This window comes from Alosa sapidissima, chromosome 3, assembly GCF_018492685.1.
Source record: "Alosa sapidissima isolate fAloSap1 chromosome 3, fAloSap1.pri, whole genome shotgun sequence".
NCBI lineage: Eukaryota > Metazoa > Chordata > Actinopteri > Clupeiformes > Clupeidae > Alosa > Alosa sapidissima.
This window is the reverse complement of record NC_055959.1, coordinates 5300452-5311198: the sequence shown is the minus strand read 5'-3', so window position 1 is coordinate 5311198 and position 10747 is coordinate 5300452. Positions and strand designations below refer to the sequence as shown.

Below are 10747 nucleotides of genomic sequence, written 5' to 3'. Positions count from 1 at the left end.
TAAAAAACTCTAAACATTTCAAGTAATCAATCCAACACTACATGGAAAGCATTAGACTAGTATACTGGTTTACACTTTCGTAAGACAAAAAGGTTTAAGTGTATGCATGCAAACAAACAAAATGACTCCTCACATGCTTGCCCACATGAAAAAAGGAAGTGAAAGTTTATGCCTGTTGAAGAGGATGACCGCGAAAAACTATGGAATCTCATCTTGGACAAGATTTGTTTTAAAGGACCTAGTCTTTCATGAGATTACTTTCCACTAGGCCATTAGTCGCCACTAGATCAAAAGTTGGTGACATTTTTGAAAAGCAATGACTTTGTTCTCAAAGGCATAAACAAAATACACTTTCAATCTACACACCACCACTGATATAGTCATATACATAAGAGAATCCTTTTAATGTATGAACAGACATTTTGTATTTGTTTCCTTACTCTTACTACACATTTCACAGGAACCCAACAGATCTGTTTGGCCTGTGCTTGAAAAGCAACACATATCCACACAGATTCTTCACTGACATGCCAAAAGTGTGCCATAGGTCAAAGCAAGTTTTAGTCACCAAACTGATTTTGTTTTTTTATTAAAGCACAAAACCCAGGCCACAAGCAGCAGAACTGAAACCATATGGACAATAGTCATAACTTACATACAGCTATATGTCCTGGTTAATTTTTTTGGATAGTTAATTAGTGGTACTGTTTAACAACAGCAAAACAGATCTTCACTCTTCCAATGCAAGCTATGTGCTTATTTAACCTCTTGTCCGTTCCCCACTTCACAACCTCATTGGACAGCACCAGACATGTGGTCGTTGTTACTGCCAATTCCTCTTATTTGAAAAACGTATACAAAAATGTAAAGAATTTAGGTTTAAGAGGCACCACCCCCTACAAGTTATTCCCCTACCTCCCTGATCCTCTCCCTCTCTCTCCCTCCCTCTTTTTCGCTCTCTTCCCCTCCTCCTTTGCTCTTGTTCCTTTGGTAGTGTTTACTATGGCCTTTGGCTGGGGCCAAGCCTACCATGGGGGCCAGTTCAGGAGGCACACAATGAAAGGGTTAGAGGTGTGAGGGCCTCAGTCTCACAGACAACAAAAACAGCTGGGTCGGGAGGTGTAAGGGGGGTGCTTGAAGTGTTCTCTTATAGTGCCTTAGGGTTGAGTAAAAAAACAAAAAAAAACCAGTTACATAAAGATGGCCTTCCATTTAAGACTTAATAGTGCATTATAAGACAAACAGTCTTCTACTATTTAGAAGCCAGGTATCAAGAGGTCTCAGTAACTTGCTTATATTAAGCGCCACAAAATCTGAAATGAACAATGTATACACGTTGCATAATTTGTGAAATGTAAATAATTAAACTTTCCTGCAAACAACTGAAAAGCAAACAACTGAAAAGTCACTGCGAGAGGAAGGGAAAAGGAAACCTTGTCCTCCTTTCTTCACAAACTGACTTCATTAATATGGAGCTAAACTGCTTCTAGAACCATCTTCAGCAGCAGGGTGCTACGCTGATCTGATGTAATGCCGCCTGTGTTTTGTGAAGGTGCCTCAAATGTACCCTCCTCCCCCTCTCAACACCAACCTCTGCCTAAAAACACCACCACGACCACCACCACCATAGGAGGCTCCAACCGCGCCCCTTCGTCCTCAACCAAACGCTTGCAATCATTCCTTGCACACATTCCACAAGCGCCGCCTCATCCCTATGCTACAATGGCGTATGGGCTATAGCATGAGTTGGCGTGCTCACATTTGAGGGAGTGGGGGATGGGAATTGGGCAGGCTAAAGGGGTGTGTGTGCGTGTGTGTGTGTGTGTGTGTGTGTGTGTGTGTGTGTGTGTGTGTAGGGGGGTTGGGAGTTGGTCTACTGCTCCATGTCACTGCCAGGTTGTGGCAATTTGACCTTTCTATGTAATGGGAAGCATAGCACTGTGCCTACGTGGACTCAACACCAAGCGGTCAACAAGGGACCGCTTCTATTCAAGACTGAATGCCTTATAACCCTCTACACACAAACACACACCTTTCCACCCATCAACCAGACCCTTTTGCACCCCTCCCCCCCCCCCAAACATACACATTCACTCTCTCTCTCACACACTTTGCCACCACTTCCCTTTTTAATGGCCTTTTTTATGTCAAAGCCTTCAAATTTCTTATCAAAATTACCAAAGTGCTCCAAACCACTCTCTGCCTTAATGATGACCGTGGCTGTGTGTGTGTGTGTGTGTGTGTGACTATGACCAATGCGAGAGCATGAGTGAGCAAAGTGTGTTGACTTGGATGGGGTGGGGGGATGGGAAATGGTGATGAGGGCTAGTCACTGCAAACCGAACGGCGAGCGGGAGAGAGCAAAAGAGGGGTAAAACTGAGGTAGAGAGACTCAGCCCCTTTAAAACAGGACAGATGGTTCTAAGTGGGGGGAGGGGTGCATGTTGGTGAAGCACTAGTCTATAGAGGGGGGAGTGGTCTTGAAGGGAAGGCATACATTTCTCACCCCAATCCCCCCTCCTTTCCCCACAACTATCCCCACCCATCCACAGATCCGGCCACACATGCAGAGAAACTCCAAAGTCCTTTTTTCCCCAAAGCGTTCTCTCTCTATCTCCCTTTATCTTACCACCACCACCCCCCCCCCCCCCCCCCCCCCCCCCCCAGAAATATCCTGATCTGGTTATAGTGCTATGATGGCGGAAAGAAAGGCAAGTCCTTGAGGAAGTAGAGCCTCCTATATCTCCACCCCCCTCTCCCCAACCTCAATACCACACCCCCCCCCCCAATCTCTCTCACACACACTCACACACACACACACACACACACAAGCCCTATGCAGCCAAGCCCCAAAGAGAGCAAAGCTGATCATATGACTCCAACGGAAGAGGAAAAAAAGAGAGTGACTGCAAGACAAAGACAATGCGAGGGAGGCAGGCAGAATGAAAATGAAAAAAGGAAAGGGGGAAAAAAATGAAATAATCAGAAGAATGCATACGTAGCCTTCATGCAGCCATCTCTTTCTTTAAGTGGAGAGGCAGAGTTGCATGTGCATGTGTGCCGTAATCACGAGAAGGATGGCCTCCCTCCTTCTCTCCTCTCTTTCTGCATCCCTCTCTCTTTCTCCCCCACATTGTGTTTGCAAGCGCGTGCGACCGCCTCTTGCCATGTCGTCAATAGCTTCTCGCGGAACGACTCACAGGTGCTCCCCCTTCCTGATTGGTCGCACCCCCTTGAGCTTGCCGGCCCTTCCCCCCACCCCACCCCCTGCCTTCCGTAGTACTACAACTGAGGAGAATACAGAGAGGGAGGGAGGGAGGAAGTGAGAGAGAGAGAGACAGACAGAGAGAGTGAGAGAGAGAGGGAGAGAGAGAGCGCGAGAGCGAAGGGACAGAAATAGGGAGGGAGAAACAGAGAGAAGTAATGAGCAAGAGCAGGGAACGTGCAGGGAAGGTGCCAAAGTCAATGTGACCACTGCATGCTACCTCAACTAAATGCCAATGATTTTGAGATCCAACAGCATCAAAGCTTGCATTTGATAAACCTCTACATAAGAAATAACTCTTCTCAGTCTTATATTGAAGAGGTTCATTAGGCTTACTGTATTACTAATTCTTACTGTTTCTCTGTACAAGCCAATAAGGTAAAATTGTGTACCTGACAAGTTCCGGCTACCTTGCCTCTGTAGCCTTCATCAGAGGTGTCACGTGATGTTGCTGTGACGTCGTCTGAGCTGTGTTATTCTCAGTCTTTGACACACCTTTAAATGTTTTGTCATTTTGAACATTAAACACTTACGTTTTAGTGGACTGGACATCAAAGTTGCTGTATAAGCTTTGAAATCATACATCTTAACAATGCCTATAATAACTGTGTATAAGCAATCTCTGTGTATACTGTAAACACACACAAAGCCTTTATGTTTTTAATGAAACCAATTGAATATATTTCTCTATGACTTAACCTTAATAAATCCACATATGAATGTTCTTTGCCACATTTATCTTTAAAAAAGAAAAAATCATTCACAGTTCACCATGTAAATGCTGCCAACTCATTTGAATACCCTGCATTGCTATCTGTATCTTTAAAAGAAGCAAATAGTAATGGGTGGTTAGGGGATAAATGCTTGCAATTACTGAAGAGTTTTACAAAACAAACAATTACAGTAATGAATGTAATCAGGTTTGGGAGCACACTCCTTTTTTCACCAAATGCCCAGTATAGCCATCTAAGACATACAAATCCATTTGACAGTGCAGACCAATACAACCCTAACAGTTGGTATAGGCCTATAGCAACTTCATCTCATTCTTACGTGGGAGGCAAGTATGACATAACCGTAGGCACAGCTGATGGGTAATTGTTGTTCACTTTCAGGTGCCTTTTTAAAAAATTTTAAGTGGAAAACATCCAAACAAAATGAAAAACAAAAAGAAAAGCTCAGAAGTAAAGTTCTTGACAGCAATGTGCAAATGAGCTACAAATACAACATCCCTATAGCAAGAACAAGGTGAGCATTGCTCTCTTTTTGTCACACACACACTCAGAAATTATGAATTTATGAACAACTTCACTTCTACCAAAATAAAAGGCTTTTCAAAAAATATATGATCAAATTTTGTTCAATTAAGTGAGTGTACCCATCTGAAAACAGCAATCCCTTTCCCCCCCTATTTTACAGGAATACACTTTTCCTCCATAGTACACACCGACGTTTCTCATACTGTGCACAGAGCATGGTTATGTAAGGTGAGCCAGGGAGAAAACGCACAGGGGTGAGCACAACAGGAGAGGACTTTGCTACTCAAGACCATTGGCTGCTGGTGAAAATTTTGGTTAGTGTGGTTGATTTTTGGCAATACTGGATTTAGCACTATATGCTGCACTACAGCTTTTTAACACACACACAAAAGTCTTGATTGGACTATTAAATTGTTTGATCAATTCAAATGTCAACATTACTTTCAATAGAGAGGGTAGTCAAAATGACAAATCATCACATTAAATCAAGACATTTTTCACTATCATCAAGTACATATTTGTGGATAGTGAAACAATTCCAATTCTTCTTTATACATTTTTTTTTACTTATTTTTGCCAGGTAAAGGAAATTAGAAATCAGCTGTATTTTTCTGTGTCTACACTCATCATTTGTCATGCTGTCAATGAATTACAAATCAGCCACTTGGGGAAAACACACCTGGTAAAAACAAAGTTAGGGAAAATCATTCAGTAGCCTACTCCAGTGCCCCACACTGTACTACATATTCAAACTGATCTCATTAACACAACAAGAATGCATCACCTATGCCATTACCTCAAAACTATTAGGGCCTTATATGACAATCAATATACTGGCATCACAAAGTATAATATTGTCTATATATTGTACCTGTCAACAATGATCAGTTGTATACAGGAAAGCACAACAAGTCTCCTTAAGTGTCCCTTATTCATCATACGTACATGATAGGATATAGCAATACAGCTATACGTTCCAACTTTGGCAGTTAACTCACAAGCTTGCTCACATGCTCTATTGTGATTTCGTTTAATAACTTAGCAGTTTCTCAAGACAACTTTTCATGCAAATGTTTGCTCTGAAAGTGGCAGCAAGGATACGCTTGACCTTAACCCTATGAGCGCTAAAACAATCCATTAGGATTCAATCAGGATGATACTTAGCTAAACATGGGTGTTAGCAGCCAGACCAACATGGCATCATCAACCTAATGATTTAATAATGCTCTATTACTAAAATGAATAGATGAAGCTGCAGCACATTTGAAATGGCCCATGCAAGGTAGGTTTATGGTGGACAATTGCAATGATTGGGCAACGGTCTGCTTTCAGACTGTAGTGATTGGATGACAGAGACATGCAGTAATGTGAAACTTTTTTTTTTTTTCGTCCAACACCCCCCCCCCCCCACACACACACACACACCTTTTTTACGCAAGGAGGAGTTTCAGTCCATTCTCCACTTTGTACCAGCAACTACTGGAAGAAATAGCACTAAGCTGTCCTGCGCACCCACATCCCCAACAGATATAAACACACTCCAACAAAATCAGAATGATGGAAGTCTGTGTCACTAGGACCTGAACAAACTGCATGGAGTCATACACACCCCCCCCCCCCCCCCCCTTCATGTTTCTCAAAAAAAAAACCATAAGTTCCACGTCATCCAACGCAATATCCAACTCCTGTCCTTAACCGCTAGGCCTACGTTTTAACACTTACACACGGTAGTAACTCTGGTGATCAGCATAAAAGAGAAAGATATTAAAAGGGGAGTCCACATATTTCAGCCATATGTATGCATGGCCGCACATGCACAGGCCTTTTAAAAAACGAAATGTTCATCAGACGCACGAGTGAGAAACCGAGGGAGAGAGCAAATATATCTACAAATAACTAATTACGCCATAATTCACACACAACAGTAGGCTATACGCGACACGTAGCCAACAGAAAGTACTTTACGCAAGATTTCTTTTTCAAAAGTTATTTTAACTATGTGTGCTGTAATGGAAATGCATGGCACACACATAGCTTTGAAATACGCATGGCGTTTAAAATGTGCAGAATTCACCTTCCGTCAACATGTGACATGGGTCCAGTATTTCATTACATTTTCTATAATCTGTTCAATTTGCAAACTACGTTTCCTTATAACATTCTATGCTGGTTAAACAGCTTCAACAAATGATAATTTATAGAGATTCTGGGCATCAACAACGTTGTCTTTGGTCAATGGAGTGCCCCAGTGCTCTACAGCCATGTAGGTGCATACAGTGTGGGCCTACGCCATTTTCCAATCCAGTGACGTTAGTCGACTTCTTGCAATGGGAGCGACCACGTGTCTATTTAAGCTCAAACAAATGTAGCTTCTATCAAAAGGTTCCATTGCATGGTGTAAAGCTTAATACGTGACCCTGATTTATCCATGATGTCATGACTTAAATGCATGGAACAGTGCATTTATTTAAATAAATATTTCCTGACGTAGAATTACTATTGCATTTTAATTAAAACATACACCAAAGGAATCATTTTCCTGTCATTAGCTCTTAAGGTCAGCAATAGTTTCTGCGATACAATGAATCGTCATTGCATGTGCGATACAACCACAGGTTAACTATACATTTAAACTGCGTCCTAGTTGCGCTAATCCACTACCCTTCACGCCATCCTGTAAGTAAATCATATATGGCCGATTGTGGTGCAAATAAAAACAACTTCATATTAACTGGATATGTTGTATTGCTTAATTTAAAAAAAAAAATCTCAAAAAGGTGTCTACCCACAACGTTCCACTAGGCCTACTTGGATACCGTATTACGCATTAGCCTAGTTCATTTATATTTTCATTGCATTCAATTAGCTTACATATAATAAGAGTTTATTTGTTTTGTAGCACATTAGTGCACTCGAGATGATGGGAGTATTTTTTTTTTTCACAACACAGGCTGACAGAACAGTGTGTTGTGGAGAGGGCGCGAGGCCACCATTTTTAATTCAGTTAACAATTTGAATATTCACAACGAAGCGCTACACCATTTAATGACTTTCGAAAGATTACCATTTTTATTATTTAATTTTAACCAGATTGCAGGAGGTTCGTACGTTTAACAAATCCATATAGTTATTTAATTAATAAAGGTCCGCGCTCTAACGTATTCATTCCAGTGGTAGGCCTAGCTCGTGGAAATGTAAGTATTCGTGCAATCTTAATCACAACCCTACTATCAGGCTACATATTTCTTTGTATTGACGTTGCACTATAAACAGAACAAACGCATGCAACAGATGTATACATAAATTCTGAGCTGAATGGTATGGACAAAGGCCTGACAGGCCTACCAAGTCGACTGTGTGTGGGGGGGGGAATTGCCAGCGTGTGAGGGAGGAAAAAAATCAAAGCCATTTTACTCATACAATAAGACGACTTCACAACATGTTGGCTTAATCAATCCGTCCCCGTAACATACTCATGCATAGGCTAGGCTATACGGTTAACGTTTTTAAGTTATAGTACGATACGTTTACAAAGTTACTTATTAACGAGCACACAGGCCTACATGGTGGCAAGGCCTAGAGAGGAGTGAGCATGTGCGAATAGAATGATGACGTTGCAACCAATATTCAGAAAACTGTGTCATATCAGCTTCTTGTGGTTCATGAAGACCTACATTGAATAAGACAACACTGCAAACTGAAATAATCATACACCTTGAGACAGACGTCTAAGAATATACATGTAACAATATGTGTATGAGCATCTACGTAGATGAATAACCAGACCTACATCATTGTCTGTTCAGCGTATGAGGACAACCCCTTTACGACCCAGGCAACATGGCGATTGAGAGGTTTCAAATTGTGTACATCCACACATGCAACAATCTACGTGTAAGGATCACGTCAAGAAACAGCAAGTTCTTTACAACACAAGCCCCAGCACACAATCTGGTACTTCTATGTATATGCTATAATGCGAAGCAGCAACCCTGTAAGGCTTATTTAGAAAAACAGAGCTAAATACCTTTGCTTCTTGGGGACAGAATGCTCGACCTCAATGCGTTTGCCGTGGAGTTCCACTTTACCTGAAGAAAAAAAAAAACAAATGTATTTCACAAAAATTAGGCCACCATCGCCATTAATTTGACTTGATCCCCCAAACCCATAGACTGATATGCAGCGAAAACTAGCGGGTACACATCTCTTTCAAATCTAGTTTAGGGCGTTATATCAAATACATTGTTTCGCTGCAATTATTGTAACAATTTGTGTCGTATGGGCTAAGACGATGTAGGCCACTTTGAGGCAAGCAGGAGGCAAAAGAGTGAAAAGTTACCCACGTAGGCCTACAGTTTAGTGAATAGTTATTCAACAATTGCCATGTATTTACTCAATCAACTTCCAGCTACTTAAATGACACAACTTGTGCATACATTGGCATAACTAGTCGTCTTCCCACACTAGCACCATGCCCCATATTTTTAAAAACAGATAATTTCCAATAACAATTGCATGGAAGCACGTTGTCATTTTTCAGGCATGGTTTAACATTTAGTAGGAACAGAGGCGAAACAATTTACGTGCCTGGAACTTGTTGTAATGATCTATTTAAGGCGTAACACACAAAAAGCATGGCGACCTTCGCGCTATAGAGCACATCACATGCTACATATGTTGAAAATCGCCAAGATACATTTTAGCCAGGAGGGCCTAAATGTGACCCGTGTACGAAAAGTGTATTATTCCATCACACAAATGGGGTGTGTGATCGTATTTTCACGCCGGGTAACTATTGGTTGTAATGTCTGTTCGTTAAATATACATGAATAACGTTAGTATTTTATCTTGGCTATAGTGTCCTATTAACCAAAAGGGGGAGGGGTGCGATGTGATTCTATAGCTGGAACGAGCATACAGAATGTTGAACCACGCAAAGCTTCCAAGTGGCTTCAGCGTTTGACCTACAATGAAACCGTGTTCACAAGAGGCCAAAATGTAGTCTATGCATTTGAGCACCAATGCCATTTTCCTCCCAACGTGATCCAATGTAGAATGTTTGACTGAAAATACATTTACAGCAGATTATGGTAGGCTACTAGAAAGTCGGTGCTATACATGGTTGCATCCGTCGAGTTCCTTCTTTCAAAAGTTGGATCTTTTGAGGAAGCACATTAGCCTACATCAGTTACCTTGTTTTAATTAAATACAATTATCGATATGGCTTTATTTCTCCGCCAGTCTTTCAAAAGTAGTATTTGCATTCGGGACATGGGATGTCAAGGGAGTGGGCATTGAGTCCTCTATGTATTTTACACAGTCGGCAGAGTCACAAGTGAATATTTTTTTTATAAAAAGGTAAAGGTTGACAAGCGCTCCACAGATCCAATTAACTTACCAGAAAATGTTTCAATGGCTTTCATAGCCCATTGGTCGTCCGGACAATCAACAAACGCATAGCCAGTTTTCATGAGAAACTGTCCAGAGTATGGAATCTTGTAGTCATCAAAGGTTTTGACCAAGTCCTCTGCAGTCACGTTTTCATTCAGATTTCCAATATAAAGCTTGTTCATGATGAAAATATGAGGCTCTCCAGTGAAATTAAGAAATCAAAACAAACAAACAAAAAAACTTGATCGAAACGCTCTAAATGATATCACAAGAAATGATAGGCTATAAGGCGCTATAAAAAGCACTTGTAGACGGTAATGAGCTGTAAGTACAAACGCAATTTTAGAATTCAAAACAATATCCAAAAGCAAAAAAGGAGAAAAGTTCGGCTAATGGTGGACTAATGCTGTAGTCTGATAATGTCCAGTAGAGAAGTGGAGAAACCTTGACTGTAGCCAACCCAGGCGAATTTCTCGCAGTGTAGAAATGGTATCAATTTGAATGAATCTGATGGTGGTTATGGTGGAATAGTGGTAGAAGTATGGCGGGATCGGGAGAAATTCTTTCCTCTCTCTGCCCCTCAACCTCGAGCTGTACCCTGCACTGTCACAGATCCTTCTGACTAGGAATGGCACCGCCTCTAAACCGACTCGAATTTACTAATTTTTTGTTTGCAAAGAGGAAACCACGTGGTCTCAGAGTAGCTCGAAAGGGCCGCCCTCCTCTCTCTCTGAGCAGCCCAGCGGATGGGTGTGCTGTAGAAATTAAGCTTTATATGTGCAATGCGTTTTCCCGTTGTCTGTGGATAAGCAATAAGCATGCACACGTAGTG

General features: G+C 41.4%; 1 protein-coding gene across 1 annotated transcript; it reads right to left on the bottom strand.

Annotated features, from left to right (window-relative positions):
* Positions 1–951: 951 nt before the first annotated feature.
* On the bottom strand, positions 952–10542 carry LOC121705866 (insulin-like growth factor 2 mRNA-binding protein 1). The gene is made up of 3 exons (XM_042087163.1): positions 9923–10542; positions 8552–8612; positions 952–1156 (listed from the first exon to the last, which is right to left on the bottom strand). The coding sequence occupies exons 1-3, from the start codon at positions 10095–10097 to the stop codon at positions 1066–1068; spliced, it is 327 nt and encodes a 108-aa protein (XP_041943097.1). The 5' UTR covers positions 10098–10542; the 3' UTR covers positions 952–1065.
* Between the last annotated feature and the right edge of the window lie 205 nt (positions 10543–10747).